Genomic DNA, 19,719 nt, shown 5'->3' with positions numbered 1-19,719 from the left:
CGTTTTGGAGTAATTAGTGAGGACATTTCTTTTATATAAATAGTAGACATGACAGTAGAATCGTTATTGGAATGCACAACAACGGAATCACTATTGGTAGGTAAGTCTGTCATTATGATATATAACACAAACAATAAACTAGATCAATAGACAAGAACGATAAGGAAGAAGAGGGTAATAAATACAATCTGATATAGTGTAACAACTTGTATTATATGACCAGAAAAAGAAACCACACACCAAAAAAAAACTCCGATTCCTATAGTAATGGGGTAGTGGAAAGAGAATCGGAGTTGGCTCTTGATACCATGTCAAATATGTTTAATGAATATTTCTGATAGTCTTTATTGATATAACCAGCAGATATATATACAAAAAGGAGCTCCATGAATACAAACGATCTCCTAGATCCACATATCTAGGAAAAGATAATACACTTACTAAGATTACAAGATACTTGCTAATACTAAATAAAGTAATAAATATTTCAAAAATAAGGATATCATCTACATAAACTAGGATGTAGATGATTGACTTCATATCTTTCTTGATGAATAGAGAATGATCTGCTGCAGATGTAGTAAAACCAATTCTTAGTAAGGCTTGAAAAAGTTCCTCATACCAAGCACGAGGTGCTTGTTTAAGACCATAGATGGATTTTAAAAGTCTGCATACATAATGTGGCTTCATAGGACCAGTAAATCCTTGTGGCTGCTTCATAAAAACTTGCTCTTTCAAATGACCATGTAGAAAGGCATTGGAGACATCCAACTGCCTTATTTCCCAATTGAAATTGATTACAATGGATAAGATGAGTCTGATGGTGGTAGGTTTAACAACAAGACTAAATGTTTCTAGGTAATCAAATCCATACTGCTGGTTAAAACCTTTGGCCACTAACCTTGCTTTATATTTATCAATAGCACCATCAGCTTTTTGTTTTAGCCTAAACACCCACTTGTTGTCAACTATATTTTGATCAAATGAGGGAGGCACTAAAATCCAAGTTCTGTTCTTAAGCAATGCATTAAACTCAAGTACCATGGCATCTTTCCAATTAGAATCCTTGATTGCTCGAGAGAAACAAGTTGGAGTTGAAGGAATATTAGAAAAAGCAGTATGCAATGCATGAGGTAAAGGATGCTTGATTGTATGAAAGGCTTTAGGTTTGAAAATGCCTTGTTTAGCTCTTGTATGCATTGGATGAATGTTTGAAGGAGTAGGGATGGATATAGCATTGATGAGAGGAAGAACTGAACCAGTATCACAAGTTTGAATAGAAGAAGGAATAGATGGAACTGTTTCACAAGAAGATGACGAAATAGAAGATTGTTTTGGAAACTGTTGAGGAAGATTACAATTATAAGAAGATGAAGAGCTGGATATTTGAAAAGGAAATTGATGTTCATTAAAAATAGGGTGAACTAGTATTACTCCCCCCTAAATACACACAAAATTTTTTTGGTCAACCCACTTTGACTTTTTTTTTTGTGTATTTAGGGGGGAGACCCTAATTTCCCATCTAGGGGGGGGGGGGGGAGAGAGAGAGATCCTAATTGGCTCATCTAGTGGGGGGTAATACTAGTTAACCCTTAAAAATAACATGCCTTGAAATATAAACTCTGCCAGACTCAATATGAAGGCATCTATATCCTTTGTGATTTAAAGAATATCCAATAAAAGCACATGGCTTAGATCTTAACTCTAATTTGTTGTTAGTGTAAGGTCTCAACCAGGGGTAACAGGTACAACCAAAAGTTTTAAGAATGGAATAGTTTGGCTTTCTGTGAAAAAGTTTTTCCCAAGGTGAGATAAAGAGAAGAGATGGAGATGGTAATCTGTTGATAAGATATACTGCAGTAGAGAAAAGATCTACCCAATATTTAGAAGGAATACAAGATTGAGAGATAAGAGTTTGAGACATATCCAAAATATGTCTATGCTTCCTTTCCACAACTCCATTTTGCTCTGGAGTGTGTGGACAAGTAAATTGATGTGCAATACCAGGCATGTACAAAAAGGTTTCCAATTTGTCACTTATAAATTCACCACCATTGTCAGATCTTACTATTTTAATTTTATAAGATAGAAAATTCTCAATAAAAGTTTTGAAGGATTGAAAAACATAACAAAATTGAGATTTAGACTGTAAAGTAAAAAACCAACTGTATTTGGAAAAATCATCTACTATAGTAGCAAAAAATCTATTACCACTAACATAAATAACTGGAGATGGACCCCAAAGATCCATATGTAAAAGCTGTAATGGTGCAGTAGATTTGCACACAAACGATACAAAAGGAAGTTTAGTTATCTTTCCAACAGCCCAATCATTACAAAACAAAAGTTTATTTGGCTGAGTTTGAACATCAATGCATTTTGAGTTAGCTGATGAAGAATGGGAGTTGCAAGATGTCCAAGTCTGCTATGCCAAGTAGACGTTGGTGCTTTATTCGTGATGAAAGCAGTTGGAGAGTGAATGAACTAATGAGACTGGGATGAGAGATGCAAAGGATAAAAACCATTCTTAGTTTGTCCTTGGAAAAGCATCCTCCCTGATGCCATGTCCTTGACAAAAAAGGCATTGGGAGTAAAAATTAGCATGCAATGATTATCATAAACAAATTTATGAACACTGAGAAGATTATATTTTATAGTAGGGACATGAAGAATATTTTTAAGATGAAACGCATGAGTAGAATTAGGAACATGAAAAGAAGTGGAGCCAATGTGAAGGATTTTCAAACCTTGACCATTGCCAACAAGTACTTTATCTTTTCCCTTGTAATCTGAATGAGAAGCTAGATTGGCCAGATCAGCAGTGAGGTGATTAGAGGCTCCAGTATCAGCATACCAGCATGAATCATTTTGATGAGGTGTGGAAGCTTGATATGCATTCTGATGAAAATCAGGAAACTAATGAGAAGCATTCTGATATGCATTGAACTGAGAGTTATTGCCTTGCTCATTGAACTGAGAGCCATTGCCTTGCTCATTGAACTGAGGATTTGTGTCATTGAAACTTGCCAACATAGCAAGTTTTGCAGGTGGTATCCTTCCAATGAAACTATGATTCATCTTGTTGTGACAATCTAGGGCAATGTGTCCATATTTGTTGCAAATCTAACACTGAGGTCTAGATGATCCAGAAGTTGACCTAGAAGCTTTGTTATAACCATTCTGATTGTATCCATTGTTGTATCCTTGATTATAGCCACCATTATTGAAACCACTATTGTAGTAACCTTGATTATTACTGATACCATTATTAAACCCTCTTCCTCTGTAAGAGCCATTTCCTCAACCATTTCCATTTCTTCTGCCAAAATTTCTACCATTTCCTCTATTAGCATTATAAGAACCTCTGCCACTCATTTGAAAAGCTGCAAAAGCTTGATGTATCTGCTCAGGACTTAGAGTAACTCCTCTATTTCTTTGAATGAGTGTAATTTCTTCATTTAATAAGAGACTATGTAATTCCTCAGGGTGAACTGGATCATTAGTAGATCTAATTCTGATTGATGTGGTGAAAGAATTATACTCTTCAGGTAATCCTCTTAGTGTATGATATATCAAATCATAATCTAAGATTGGTGACCCTATTGCTGCAAGGCTATCAGCAATAATTTTTATCTTCTAAAGGTAATCCGCCATGGACAAGTCTCCCTTCTTAAAATCCTGTAACTGATTTTTCAATTGCATCACATGTGCTACAGAGATTGTACTAAGTCTCTTTTCTAACGTGAGCCATAGATCTCTAGCAGTTGGTAATCCGACAGTATAAGGTAAGACTTTTTCAAATAAAGTCGCATTAATCCAAATCAACAATATTTGGTCTCTCTTTACCCAAACAACACAATGAGGATTCACAATATTTGTAAAATTGTCAGTGTTATTCATAAGAAATCGAGAAGGACATAAATCAGTAGCTTCAATAAGACCCATCAAATCATGAGTTTTCAGAACTGGTTAGAACAACTGCTTCCACATCAAATAATTTTCACGCTTAAGCTTCAAAGGCACCATGTTAGAGATGTTTTGAAATGAGTATGATGTATTAGTTGGTGGAACCGCCAATGAAGCATTGTATCCATTAAAGAATTGAGCTGAAGTCAGATTAGAACCAACATTGAAAGAGCTGAAATCTTGATTTGGTAGATTGAAGGTATTAAAACCTTGATTCATCATATCAAAACCTTGCGAATTCCGATTTCTTTGTTGTAAGTCTGTTGGAATAGAAGCAGCAATAGAAAAACGATTATGAAATTGATCTTGATTCAATTGTGTTGGAATCATACCAGCAGCAGTAACATTGATTGGTGTTCTTGATTCAAACGTGCTAGAATATTAGCGGCAGCAACGTTGATTTGTTCTTCACTTTGAATGTTGATTTGATCTTCAACATTAGTATTGATTTGATTGGGGTTTGAAGATTGATTTGGGTCTGAGGGTAAACTTGTTTGGTTTGTTCTTGCCATTGTTGAAAGATAAGAAAAAAAATGATTGAGCTCAAATTGATCGATGAACACTGTTTGGTGATTCTCCCCCGCTCTGATACCAAAATAAAATGAACACAAAAGAGAATGAAATGTGTTTGTTTCATTACTTGATTATGATCTTACAAGTCTTTTATATATATAACAGAAATCAGTTACAAGTTAGTTACAATATGATGAGCTGTTACAATGTGATTGGTGATATTTTGATGAGTCGGCTCGACTTTTCTTGCCCTGATCGAGATCTTCTTGAGACTCCTTAATACCACCGCATCAATGGCGACATGAAATTGGTTGGTTAGCCATAGCCTTTAGTAAAATTTGCCTCATTGTTGGTTGGAACATCCTCATAGCCATTGATCTTGGTCAAGGCTTAGAAGCTTTCCTTCTTCGCATTGCAAGTCCCATCTACTCCTTTGTAGGGGTAGTTATCTTCTGTCATGAGACCTTCGTTTTGTTCAATGAATTCAAAGGCATTGTCCATGAGACCGCCTCCACAGCCTTGATCCACACTAGTGTCACAGTCGACAAGCTCTTGCTCAGATCAGATAAGGATATCAACTTACCCGTTAAGAGTTAAGTAATACCTTCCACAGCTGCAACAGAAGAGAATGCCCAACAACATCCTATGTATATTTGTTCTCAATTCATTTGGAATTATATAAGAAGTTAGTGAATAGTTATACAAGAAATTAAGTATGTATCTATTTAACCTCTTTTTTAAGAAACTCACAAATCTCTCCAGCCTAATGGCCGAAATATCGATAGTTTTCAACAAGTAAATCGAAATATACACGAAATTGGGTTTGTATCACAAAACCCCCGAAAACCACCCGAACCCAAAAGCTGGAACGGCTCAACTTGGCCGAACTAGGCAAAATCAACATAAGCCAATACTTGGTCGGTAGCTCATGGACGACCAAGCCTCCTATTCTGACATCTTGTCTTCTTCTCCAACACATTTCATGACTCTCAGATGTTCCTTCAAGGATACGTTGGGGATGGTTTATCTTTATTTCAAATTATTGTTCTATTCTCTTTTGCAAGATATTGGTTACCTGAGTAAAAGGCAACATTGTAGTCCACATCTAGCTCTAGGCAACATTGTAGTCCACATTTATAGCAACAGTCCTTGGGCAAAATTAATGAGATTTTAATAATTGGATAAAAATTTAAGCAATGTCACTGATTTATCTCATGACCAAATCCTTCTCGGCCAACTAAAAGTCATTCGTACCTCTTATCCTTTCTTTCTCCTAAATTCTTTGAGCTCTATAGTCATGGATATATCACAAAGTGAGAACAAGAAAAACTATGAATCCAGGTCTAGTTCCAGCCCCCAATACATTCATGATATGATATCTAGTCTGAAGGTTGGAGAAGAATTGGTTGAACCTGCACAGCCCCATGAAGCTTTAGTCCTGGTCCTGTCTTACCTCAACTTGTTTGAACTTCTTAGAATGAGTCAAGTTTGCAAATCATTGAGGGATGCCATTGAAAGTGATATACTACTATGGCTAGATATCGTCGTTGAACCACCTCTGAACTCGAGAATCAACGACGATAATTTGCTAAAATGTACATCCAAGGCGCAAGGGAGGTTGAGAAGTTTGGTTTTGCCAAGTTGTGTAAAAATTACTGATGATGGACTTCTTAGGGTCATTCAGAACAATCCTCATATCAACAAGGTATATGCATTTTACCACTAAATCTCTGTTCAAAAATATATATAGTTTGGTACCAAAAATATATATATGAACTTGCTCCATATATAGACATGTTAAGTAAATTGTAATAACGTCGCACATCTGTTAGCGACCAGTGCTCATCATCTCAGAGACTGTTTTTGGGAGATGGAAACACCCGCTTGGTTACTAGGACATTTGCAGGATGATCATATAATATGTAATATTCAGGTACCTGACGCACTTTAGTGTGATATATATATATATATATAGCCCGGCTTTTAAAAGGACCTTAAATAAGTACCAAATCTAAAACACCCATAACTCCACCTACAAAATGATTTATAACCTAATCTTTTGTGCATATGATTTACTGACCATAAAAAACATCTCTACAAAAATTCAACTCGTTTGACTATTTTTAACATTGGCAAAAGATGATTTCAAAAACAGACATTTCTGGACATTTATATATATTTTCAAAAGTGGAAAACAATTTTATCTAAGTTAGAGGATATCAAACGAGTTGAATTTTTGTAGAGACGTTCTTTATGGTTAGTAGATCATATGCACAAAAGATTAGGTTTTAAATTATTTTATAGGTGAAATTGTGGGTGTTTTAGATTTGGTACTTATTTAAGGTCATTTTAGGAGCCGGGGCTGTATATGGTCTTACCAAAAAATAAAAATAAAAATATACATAGTTTGGTACCAAAAAAAATATATAGACATGTTTAGTAATAAAAAGAGATCTCTAATAAAAATATATATAGTTTGGTACCCAAAAAAAAGCTTTCTTTTATCTTTTTTTCCTGTTTAGCTGTATTTTTTAAGTTCATTGGTCTGCTTGGGGATATGGTGTGATCACTGATCAACACGGTTGGTGAGCTTATCGATATTTTGTATTAACTTTAACAAGCTAACATAGAAACAAATTGCAGATTTGCAGTACAGAAATTTTTTTTTTTGAGTTGTTTGATGCAAATTATGACATGCAAATAAACAAATATGCCTAACAGTCTAACACTACCGATAATTTCTATGTTAACAAATGAACTAATATAAGTGTCAATTGCAGCTCTATTTACCATCTTGCATCCAATTGACACCCGATGGAGTTGTAAGAGTAGTGAAGATACTAGCAGAACACAACAATAAATTGTTCTTACGGTTGGAGAATATATACAACATAACCACGGAGCACCTACAGATAATTCAGTCATGTCTGAAATTAAACCAAGAGGAACAAAACCAACCAAAGTCCAAATTGTATCGGGGCTACAGTCATTTTCAAGTACAAAATGATCAAGATCCAATTGATATTGAGGTATGCCCAAAGTGCAAAGATGTGAGACTAGTGTTTGAATGCCCAAGGGAAAACTGCAGGAGTATGAATGAGAGACCTTTGGTTACATGTAAAGGATGCTTACTCTGCATTCCAAGGTGTGAAGGGTGTGGAGGGTGTGTCGACTTCGATAAAACAGGGGAAACTGTTTGCTTGAATCTAGTATGTCTGGAATGTTGGCTTCAACTTCGGCAATGCAACCTGAGTAACAATCCCTATTGTAATTGTAATCTAATGTAGAATTTAGAGTGTTTCGAACCTGTCCTATAAACGGGTGTCGTTATATTAAATTATTCTAAAAAATTGAGATATGAATTTTATATTGATCACTCGTCCAAATTTTAATTTGCAATGTGAAAACCTCATTCTCCATAAAAACCAAATAAATAACCCACCTTTGATAAAACCTTTCAGTTTTTTTTGTTGTTTAATAATAGAAGTTTGACTGAAGTTTTGTGAGAATGTCAAATGAGGCAAAGAATATATTGAAGTTATTTGAATAGCAAACACATTCCCAATCATACGAAAAAAAAAATATGATAAACACTATTTTAAATGTAAAACTACACTTGTTGAGACATTCCCACTACATATAATACAACTATGCTTCGAGGTTAGTTCAATGCATTTCCGTCCAGATTCTGATTTTCTATTAATTATTATTTAAGATTAGTTTAATCAATGTATTTGCATCCAGTTTACAATTTTTTGTTAATTATTCTTTGAAATTAGTTCAATGCATTTCCATCCAGTTTTCAATTTCACATTAATTATTTTTTGAGGTTAGTTCAATGCATTTACATCTAGTTTCTGATTTTCTGTTAATTACTCTTTGATGTTAGTTCAATGCAGTTCCATCCAATTTTCGATTTCCTATTAATTATTCTTTGATGTTAGTTCAATACATTTGCATCAAATTTCCAATTTCCCGTTAATTATTTATTGAGTATTCAGTTTCCGATTTCTCATTAATTATTCACTAGTTCAATGTATTTGCATCCAATTTTCGATTTTTTGTTAATTATTCTTTGAGGTTAGCTCAATGTATTTTTCGTTGCATCTAGTTTTGGATTTTCTGTTAATTATTCTTGAGATTAGTTCAATGCAGTTGCATCTAGTTTTCGATTTCTAATTAATTATTCTTCTTTGAGGTTAGTTCAATGCATTTTTCATCCAGTTTCCGATTTCTCGAGGTTAATTCAATGCATCAGCTTCTTTTATCGTTGCAATTCGGGAATCAGTCTCATCTTAGTATTATGCAGTTCCTCTATGGACTAGTTGATCAAGAAGTACTTTTCTTCACTTTTTTTAAAGTTTGTTTGTCATGCAGGAGCGCCTTCAAAAGTTCTAGATTAGGTAATTTTATGTACCGATTGTTCTAACTGTGTATGTCAAAACTAAAGGTCATGCATTTTGTATACATCAAATGTGGGTCATGTTAAGAACCAAATAACTGATGTAAAGTATGCAAGAGTTGGGAGAATTATCTTATTGAATTGAACAAAACAAGTTGGCTTAAATAGCCTTACAAAGTAACTGAAAGCAGAGGAAGATGCAACCCACGTTTAACGCTACTTCACTACGTGGTATGAAGCTAAAGAATATGGCAAAGAAGCAAACAATCCCCTAATAATAGGGATTATTAACAAAGCAGTAACAAATCCTAACAACTTAACATCCTCCCTTAAACTGAATGCTACTAGCAATCAGTTTACACCAAAATCTTGGACACCATGACATGGTCCGGGCTTCAAGAATGCATCCAACTGTAGAGGTTTAGTCATCACATCCGCTACTTGCTCCTTAGTATTGTAGTGAACCATCGTCACGCCTCAACCTTTGTGAGTTCACGAAGGAAATGAAAGCGAACATCGATGTGTTTTTTGAGTCCATGCATCAACGGATTTTTGGAAAGCTTGATTCTTTGAACTATTATCACAATATACGAGTGGTAGACTTACTTTGAGTGTGTGACTAAGCTTCTCCAAAACCCTCCTCAACCACACCGCTTAACAAGCACATGAAGTCGCTGATCGATGAATTTTGCCTCAATGGTGGATAAAGTGACTACCGGCTGCTTTCTTGAAGACCAAGACACTGCCCCTGAACTCATTAAAAATTCATACCCTGACGTGCTCTTCCTATCTTCTGAGTCCCCAACATAATCACTATCTGTGTAGGCAATTAATTCCTCACTTCCTCCCTTCTTGTAAAAAACACCAAAGTCAGTTGTACCTCTCAAGTACCTTAAGACTCTTTTTGCTGCTTGCAAGTGAAGTTCAGTAGGATTTCTCATATATCTACTGATAAGACTTACTACAAACATCACATCTGGTCGAGTAACACTTAAATACATAAGGCTTCCCACGACCTGCTTGTAGAAAGTGTTGTCTACTTTTACTCCATCTTCATCTTTCAAGAGCTTAGTACCCGGAACAATTGGGTTGTGAACTGGATTGCTTTTATCCATCCCAAACCTCTCCAACACTTCCAGCGCATATTTCCTCTGACTAATGTAAATACCATCAGATCTTTGCATTACTTCAATACCAAGAAAATATCTCATCTTCCCAAGATCAGTCATGTCAAACTCACGCATCATGGATTGTTTAAACTCAGCAAACATAGACTCATCATTGCCAGTGAATATAAGATCATCAACGTAAAGACTTACAATCAAAATTTTACCTTTTTCTTCTGTTTTGATGAACAAGGTATGTTCACAATGGCACCTTTCAAACCCTTCCTTCACAAAATAAAACTCTATACGACTATACCAAGCTCATGGAGCTTGCTTCAGTCCATATAAGGCCTTTTTCAGCTTGTACACCTTCTGCTGCTTATTACCCTTATGTTCATAACCACGAGGTTGTTCAACAAAGACTTCTTCGCGCAGTTCACCATGTAAGAAAGCAGACTTCACGTCTAGTTGGTAGATAGCTCATTCTTCCTGAGCTGCAAGAGCAATCACCAAACGAAACGAATTGTATCTAATCGTGCCACAAGTGCAAACACTTCAGTATAATCAATCCCATGTTGTTGAGCATATCCCTTTGCTACCAATCGTGCCTTGTATTTATCGACTTCCCCATTCTCCTTGAGTTTTGTTTTATAAACCCATTTTACTCCAATTTTCTTTCCTCCAGCAGGTAAATCAGTCAATTCCCATGTACCATTCTTTTCTATTGCCTCTATTTCCAAATCTATAGCTTTTCTCCATTTTGCATTTTTCACGGCATCTTCATAAGAAATTGGATCTGCAGCTGCAAACATGGCCATATTTTCCACATCTTCTTCTTCAAAAAGGCCTTCTCCACTTTCATAATCTATCATCCAGAATGGTGGTTTTCTGTTTCTTCCTTCATTTGAGCTAGGTGAACTGTCTTCAGTTGGCTCATCGGAAGACGAGTTCTCCACTCCTATATCACCATTGAAATCAGCTTCATTGTCATCGACTACGGCTGTTTCTTCTTCACTATTATCAACTACGGCTGTTTCTTCTTCACTGTCACCCAATTCCAAATCAGCTATAACTGCTTCTTCATGCCTCTTGTCCCAATCCCAACTCTTATCTTCTTCAAACACAACATCTCTGCTCAATATAATCTTTCGAGAAGCTGGATCATATAATCTATATGCCTTTTACCCCTCACTAACGCCAAGCAAAACATAACTGAAGCTTTTGTCATTGAGCTTTGTTCTTTTACTATCAGGCACATGAACATGAGAAACACATTCAAAAACCCAAAAATAATCAACGGATGGTTTAACTCCACTCCAAGCTTCTTTTGGGGTCATATTTCTCACAAAGAACGTTGGACTCGATTCAAAGACATATGCAACTCCAATTGACCGCTTCCGGGCGAGCCGGTTTCTTGGAATCTGCTTCTCTGAGAGCATGCTACGAACCATATTCATAATGATTCTATTCTTTCTTTCCGCCAATCCCGCTCACACGCGTGGAGTATCGCGCGGTAACCGGCTTGTCTACTTATACCATTTACATTACAAAAATTGATGAACTCTTGTGATGTAAATTCACCTCCGCGATCAGTACGTAGACACTTTATATATGAGTTTGTTTCTTTCTCGACACGATTCTTAAAAGTTTTGAAAGTAACAAAGGCTTCTGACTTCTCAACCAAGAAATAAATCCAAGTTTTACAACTAAAATCATCAATGAAACTAATCAGGTACCTCTTCTTATTGTTTGAGATGGGCTTGATTGGTCCACAGATATCAGCATGTACTAGTTGAAGTCTCTGAGAAGCCTTCCATGTGCTCTTCTTTGGGAATGGATCTCTCTGTTGCTTCCCCACCATGCAGTCTTTACATAACTTTGAAGGAGCCTTGAGTTGTGACAAGCCAGTCACCATCCTCTTTTGTTGAAGAGTTCTCAGACCTTTGAAGCTCAAATGACCATATCTACAGTGCCAAAGATGAGTTAAGTCTTCTGTGATTGTGTTGAAACAGGTGGATGCTTTTGGCCAAGATGTAGCTAGCAAGATGAACATCCTATTTAAGGACATTTCAGTTTCCATAATCAAGCCCCTCTGAGGATGATAGATCTTGAACTTTCCACATTGAATCAGAATTGCAAGCCCTTTCTCTTGTAGCTGCCCAATGCTTAGTAAGTTGTTATGTAGCTTAGGTACATAGAACACTTCAGTGATAATCTGAGTAATTCCATTTACTTGTAGCCTTACATTGTCTTTTCCAATCACAGTCATGTTTGAGTTGTTTCCCAGCTTCACAATTTCCTTAAAGTTCTCATTAAGATCAGAGAAAAATTATTTGTTACCACACATATGATTGCTGCAACCAGAGTCGAGAAACCACGCATCTTCTCTCCTAGCATTATTAATCTCCACATAAGACATCAACAACTTTTCCTCTTCAATCTCTGCATAGTTAGCCTCATTCAATTCCTCAAGCTTGGACATTCATATTGAAAATGTCCTAGCTTATGACAGTTGTAGCACTCCATAGTGGACTTGTCGAATATTCTTTTGCCTCTTCCTCTTCCTCTAAAACCTCCACGACCTCGACCCCTTCCTCCAGATCAATCTTCATAAGTATGTGACCTTCAACGCTTGCTCCTCTACACCGTGGCCATTCATGCGTTGCTCATGCACAAAAAGGCTACTTTGCAACTCATCAATGGATAAGGTGTCTAGATCTTTAGACTCCTCAATGGAACACACAACATAATCAAACTTGGGGTTCATAGATCTCATAATCTTTTCAATGATAACAATATCCCCCATTTTCTCACCATGTACTTTCATCTTGTTGGCTATAGTAAGAGTCCGAGCAAAGTACTCATCAACAGATTCTCCTGCCTTCATGTGAAGAACTTCGAACTCCTTTCGAAGAGCTTGTAATTGTGCACGCTTGACTCTTGTCGTGCCTTGGTATTTCTGCTTCAAAGAATCCCATATGTTTTTGCCAGTGTCTTTGTTCATGATAGTTTCCAAAATTGATCGATCGATCGCTTGAAAGAGATAATTCTTAACTTTCAAGTCTTTCAGCTTCTGTTCATCAATCGCCTTCCTTTGTGCTTTAGTGAGATCAACTCCTTCTGCTACTGCAGGGATCCCACTCTCCACCAGGCTCCAATATTCCTTTGAACAAAAGAAGTTTTCCATAAGCATAGACCAGTGATCATACTGCCCGTCAAACTTTGGAATAGCTGATTGCACAAAGTTTTTTTCTGACGCCATATTCTTACTACTACACACTAAGAAAACTGCTGCTTCTTACGTTTCAATCAGACCCCCTTGACGTGGCTCTGATACCATATGTTAAGAACTAAATAATTGATGTAAAGTATGCAAGAGTTGGGAGAATTATCTTATTGAATTGAACAAAACAAGTTGGCTTAAATAGCCTTACAAAGTAACTGAAAACAGAGGAAGATGCAACCCACATTTAACATTATTTCACTACGTGGTATGAAACTAAAGAATAGGGCAAAAAAGCAAACACTCCCTTAACAATAGGGATTATTAACAAAGCAGTAACAAATCCTAACAACTTAACAGGTCGATATATTGGTTGAGTGTTTTTTTTTTTCTGAACACGGGGTACTGACTACTGAGTACTGGACTCTTTGGCTTGGACGTAAAACTCTGACGTCCAATTTAGCATGTTGGTGACTGATGGAGGAAGAATAAATGAGAAAAAAATAATAATAAAATAAATAATAAATAAAGTGGGTGTAGAATTTAAGTTGGCACTTTATTCTAATATGAAAAATAGGTTTAGTGTTAGAAAATCGGTTAGCAAAACCAACGGATTGGGAGGTCCCGTGAGAATTCGACCTTCTCCCGCTTCGGAAGAACCCAACCAAGTGACCAACCAATCCAGTGGCGTGGATTAAGCGTACTTCCACAAGCGAACAAATAACAAGATAAACATAAACAAGCCTTCAACTTGCCTTGACCAATGATTGGGAAGATTTCCGAGTTGGAATGGGCCGGATAAACAAAGATATCAATAGACTTGTACTTTCACTACTTGGGCTCAAAATTCGCTTTGGAATACATTACACAACTTCATCAAGAGAATCATCATATGTATCCGAATTTGAAAGTCCGTAATTTGTCGGAAGTATGGTTTCGGATTAGATGATCTGCTCTTATAAGTGTAGAACGGTGAGCAACACGAATATATATTGGTGTGAGGATGAAATGTATGGAGAACACCAACATGAAACAAAAGTTGAATAGAAAGGATTGACTAGAATGCGAATAACAGCAGTTATCTAACTCGCAAACCAATGCTCCAATCTATCTTTTTGCACCACCTATATTATATACGCTGAAAAGCATCCTTTGAGATTTAGGATCGTTATGAACTTCTGATGAAGAGCAGAAGCAGAACCTATCGAAATTTTATTTTCACCATTTTTTCTTTTTAAAAAGATTGATATATAAATTTCGACGATGTAAAATGATGACACATATTTTCAGAAACAAATCGAAAAACGACTAAAAAGGGTATCGAACTTTACAAGTTTTGACAATATGAGGACTAAAATTTTTTTTCGGTCAAATTGGAGACATGACATCTAAATTTCTCACATAGTGTTTCACAATTGGAATTAATTTCTATGGTCATGAGGTTGTAGTATGGATATACTTTGATAAGAAAGTGTATAACAATGTATGTAACTTGTGAATTATGAAACACCGTGTGAGAAATTTAGACTACATGTGTAACTAGTCCCCACATTGCAAAAATTAAAAAGTTTAGTCCCCAATTTGACCAAAAAAAAAATTTAGTCCCCATATTGTTTTAATCGTTTTTCGGAAACAAATGACCAAAGTCCAACTTGTTTTCTGCCAAATTCAAGTTGAGGAGAGCAAGAAGAAAAGAATGGCACTCAAACACCACCCACTCTATGACACTCGGCTCTCTCCCTCCTTCATTCTCCTCACCTCCCCCAAATCCCAACAACTCTAGAAAATCTCTCCACCTCTCCCAATCTTCTTCAGAAACCACTTCACTAATTTGGATGTGTCCAGTACTGCTACACACCAAAGACACACCTCACCAAAGACAACCACACCACACCACCTACATCACACACATCCCACCACCGGTACCGCCCCACCACATACTACCTGCACCACACCCATACGAACACACCTCACCACACCACCAGCAGCACACACCACACCACCTGCCTACACCACACCAACACACCACACACATCCCACCACCTGTACTGCACCACCACACACAATGATGAATGCCTAAAGTCATACAACTATTAATAAATCAAATAGCACCACCTGTACCACACACACCACACCACACCCACAAGCACATAATAATTGTAATACACACACTTATATAATACCACGCATGTACAACAACATACAAGCGCAAGTAACTTCACTTTCAAAGATGGTGCCAGCCCATTATATACATTTCGAACATTGTATACACATAATAGCTGAATTTAAACACTTAATAATTTAAGTAGGACACATTAATTCAAGTTCCAAAAAAGTTTTGAAAAATAAAATATGTACGAAATCCTAGGTTACATGGACACGCCATATTTTGAAAAAAATCTGTGTCGGATACGTATCCACGTGTCCGTGTCTGTATCCGTGTTGGACACACACGGACACATATTGTATTTAATTTACCTCGAATTTCTGATTTACCATCTTTATCTTTATATATATATTATAGCTCTACCCTCTTCAATTGAGGAAGCGTTTCTAGGGTGTCCACGTGTCATGACTAATTAAGAAAAAGTAGGAGATAAAATAGGAAACAAATATTTATCTTTATCCTTAGATATATATTATAGTTATATCTTCACTGATCTATTTTTTGGAGCACTCGCAAAGATTCCAGTTTTTTCTAAACTTTATTATTAATTATAAAAAAGTAGAATATAAATAAAGAAACAATCACAAGAGTTTCACAGAGTCTCTAACTTTTCTTAAACACTATAGCTAATTACGAAAAAAACAACCCCATCTAGAGTTTCATAGAGTCTCCAACTTTTCCTAAATAATATAGCTAATTAAGGGAAAAAAAATGAGACAAAAAACTAAATTGCTAAAAACAATAGTTTCCACCGAATACGATTTTCCTAAAATCCTTTCGATTTGATACGCCATCCACTGTGGGATTTAGACATTTATTCATAGTTAAGAATTCCAAAAATCACAATTCTCCACCACAATAATTACTTACATATTCCAATTCCTTAGATATATATTATAGTTATACCCTCACCAATCTATTTTTGGAGCACTTTCGAGAGATTCTAATTTTTCTTAACTCTATTACTAATTATAAAAAAAATATGATATAAATAAGGAAACAATCCCATTTAGAGTTTCACAGAGTCTCTAACTTTTCCTAAACACTATAGCTAAATACGAAAAGAAAATCTCATCTAGAGTTTCACAGAGTCTCCAATTTTTCTTAAACAATATAGCTGATTATGAAAAAAAAATATGAGACAAACAACTAAATTGCTAAAAACAATAGTTTCTACCGCAAACGATTTTCCTAAAAGCCTTTTGATTTGATGCGCCATCCACTGTGGGAATTAGACATTTATTCATAGTTAAGGATTCCAAAAATCACAATTCTAACCACAATAATTATGACATATTCCAATTAAATTTATGAATTTATAATTTTTCAGCACTATAATATAAATTTTCAACTCTATAATGTTATATATTCAGCGGAATAACGAGATTAAGTTAAAGTGGACATTGGATTTAAATAAATTATATACCAAATCAAAACAAATTACATGTGGAAAATTAAATTATACAAAAAATAACATCACAAAATATATAATAGAAAATGAAAAAAAAAATAACGACAAAACAATAATGACAAATATTTTAAAATATATATAATATTGAATGAAAATAACGTTAAAAAACAATTAATGGGGAACCGAAAACTGGATACAAATGCAACGAACTAAACCTCAAATAATATTTAACGTGAAATCGGAAACTGGATGTAAATACAAGCATTAAACTAATTTTAAAAAGTAATTAATTGAAAATTGGAATATGGATACAACTGCATTAAACTAACCTCAAAGAATAATTATCGGAAAATCAAAACTTGGATGCAAATATATCAAACTAACATAAAAAAAAAAATTGTCGGAAAATTGGAAATTAGATACAAATACATTGAATTAACCCTTAAAGATTTAATTAATGGGAAATCGGAAATTAGATGCAACTCCATTGAACTAACCTCAAAGAAAAATTAATTGTAGAGAAACATGATGCAAATGCGTAGAACTAATCTTAAAGAATAATTAACGGGAAATCGGAAATCGGATGCAACTGTACTGAACTAATCTCAAAAAATAAATTGGATGCAAATACATTGAACTAATCTCAAGAATAATTAACGAAAAATCGAAAAATTGATGCAAATTCATTGAACTAACCTCAAACAATAGTTAACAGAAAATCGGAAACTAGATGTAAATGCAACCTTATCAAATAATAAACGAAAATCGAATCGAAAACCGGATACAAATGCATTAAACTAATCTCACATAATAATTAACGGAAACTAGAACCTGGATGCAAAATGTATTGAATTGACTTCAAATAAATAATTAATGTGAAATTGAAACCGGATGCAGCTGTATTGAACTAACCTCACAAACTAAATAACGAGAATCGGAAATCGGATGCAATTGCATTGAACTAGCCTCAAAATATAAATAACGAAAAATCAGAAACTGGATGCAAATGCATTGAACTAACCTCAAAACATAGTTGGGTTATATGTTGTGGGAATATCTCGATAAGTACAATTTTGCATTTAAAATAGTGTTTATCTTATCTCTTTCCATATGATTGAGAACTCTTTGCTATTCAAGTAGCTTCAATATATATGAACTTCGCCTTATTAGACAATCTTATAAAACTTCAATCAAACTTCTATTATTAAACAACAAAATGAAGTTGAATTGAAGGGTTTTATCAAAGGTGAGTTTTTTTTTTAATGGAAAGTGAGGTTTTCACATTATAAGAAATTTGGATGAGTGATCAATATAATATTAATATATAATAGTTCTGTATATTTGCAAATATTTTTCAGAATAATTAATATAACAACACCCATTCGTAGATAATCTTTGAAGATTCCACATAGTGAGTCATGCATATAATTTAAAGAATAATTGACGGGAAATCGGGAACTGGATAATCTTCGATGATCCCACATAGTAAATCAAGCAAAATTTAATTTTTATGTCATGTTTGCAATGACACTACAGATGGATCATTAGAAATTGGTATTACACACTACATTGGATAATTAAAAGAAAATCGGAAACTAGATTCAAATACATAACCCGAGCTCAAAAGAGTAATTAACTAGAAATCGAAACCTGGATGCAATTGCATTAAACTAACGCCGAGAATAACTAACGGAAAATTAGAAATTGGATGCAAATCCTTGAAAAATATTTAACAGAAATTGGAAATAGTATGCAAATACTTCAAACAAACCTCAAATAGTAGCTAATAGGAAACTGGATGCAAATGCATCAATTAAACTCAAAAAATAATTAACAAAAATAAAAAAACGAATGAAAATGTGATTGAACTAACCCCATAGAATAATTGGTGGGAAATCGAAACTAAATACAAATGCATTGAAATAACCTCAAAAAATAGTTAACAGAAATCGAAATCGGATGTAATTGCAAAATAACTAACCTCAAAAACATAAATAATCATAAACTAGATGCGGATGTATTGAACTAACCTTAAAAGAGTTATTAACGGAAATAAAAAACCTGGATGCAAATGCAATGAACTAATCTCAAAGACTAAGTAAATCTAAACATTGAAAAATGGATGAAAACCGCATTTGAACTAACCTAAATGAATAATTAATCTGAAATTATAAATTTGATGTAATCGTGCATTGAACTAACCTCAAAAAATAATTAAATGTAAAAATCGAAAACTTAATGCAAAACCATTGAACTAACCTCAAATAACAATTAACATAAAACGAAAATTGGATGCAAATCAGATTGAACTAGCCTCAAAGAATAATTAACTCAAAATCCTAAACCGGATGCAACCGGATTAAACTAAAATCGAGATTAACTAACATAAAATCGAAATTGAATGCAAATGCATTAAAATAACCTTAAAGAATAGTTAAGTGGAAATCGGGTTTGATGTAATCAGATCACACCTCGACTTCAAATTATAAATAACTAGAAATTGTAAACTATCGAACTAACCTGAAAAATAATTAATGGGAAATCGAAATTGGTTCATAGCAGATGTATTGAACTAACCTCAAAGAGTAATTAATAGGAGATTAGAACACGGATGCAAATGCAATGAACTAATCTAAAAGACTAATTAACTAAACATCTAAAAACCCGGATGCAACTCAGATTGAATTAACCTTAATGAATAACAAATGGGAAATCATAAAGTGGATGCAATTCTTGCACCGAACTAACCTCAAATAATAATTAACTAAAAATCGAAACTTGATGCAATTATTGCATTGAACTAACCTCAAAGAATAATTAATGAGAAATTGGAAACCGATGGAATGTACTACATTGAACTAACTCAAATAATAATTAATGGAAAATCAAAAACTTGATGCATATGCATTGAACTAATAACCCTAAAACATG

At 34.7% G+C, this 19,719-nt stretch overlaps 1 protein-coding gene and 1 pseudogene across 1 annotated transcript; one reads left to right on the top strand and one right to left on the bottom strand.

Annotated features, from left to right (window-relative positions):
- The first annotated feature begins 5,640 nt into the window (after positions 1-5,640).
- Positions 5,641-7,852, top strand: LOC147485482 (F-box protein SKIP28-like). The gene is made up of 2 exons (XM_086571540.1): positions 5,641-6,184; positions 7,260-7,852. Exons 1-2 carry the CDS (start codon positions 5,777-5,779, stop codon positions 7,764-7,766), a joined length of 915 nt encoding a protein of 304 aa, XP_086427666.1. The 5' UTR covers positions 5,641-5,776; the 3' UTR covers positions 7,767-7,852.
- A 1,670-nt stretch (positions 7,853-9,522) lies between these two features.
- On the bottom strand, positions 9,523-10,125 carry LOC147485481 (secreted RxLR effector protein 161 pseudogene; annotated as a pseudogene).
- Between the last annotated feature and the right edge of the window lie 9,594 nt (positions 10,126-19,719).

The sequence above is a fragment of the Coptis chinensis genome, chromosome 7, assembly GCF_015680905.1.
Source record: "Coptis chinensis isolate HL-2020 chromosome 7, ASM1568090v1, whole genome shotgun sequence".
Taxonomy (NCBI): domain Eukaryota; kingdom Viridiplantae; phylum Streptophyta; class Magnoliopsida; order Ranunculales; family Ranunculaceae; genus Coptis; species Coptis chinensis.
The sequence above is the reverse complement of the archived record's forward strand: the minus strand, read 5'-3'. Positions and strand labels throughout refer to the sequence as shown.

Bases quoted from the DNA above. Each gene is read 5' to 3' on its own strand.
- LOC147485482 (XM_086571540.1), top strand. From the start codon at position 5,777: ATGGATATATCACAAAGTGAGAACAAGAAAAACTATGAATCCAGGTCT. The intron at 6,185-7,259 runs GTATATGCATTT...TGTCAATTGCAG, and splicing joins ACAATCCTCATATCAACAAG to CTCTATTTACCATCTTGCAT.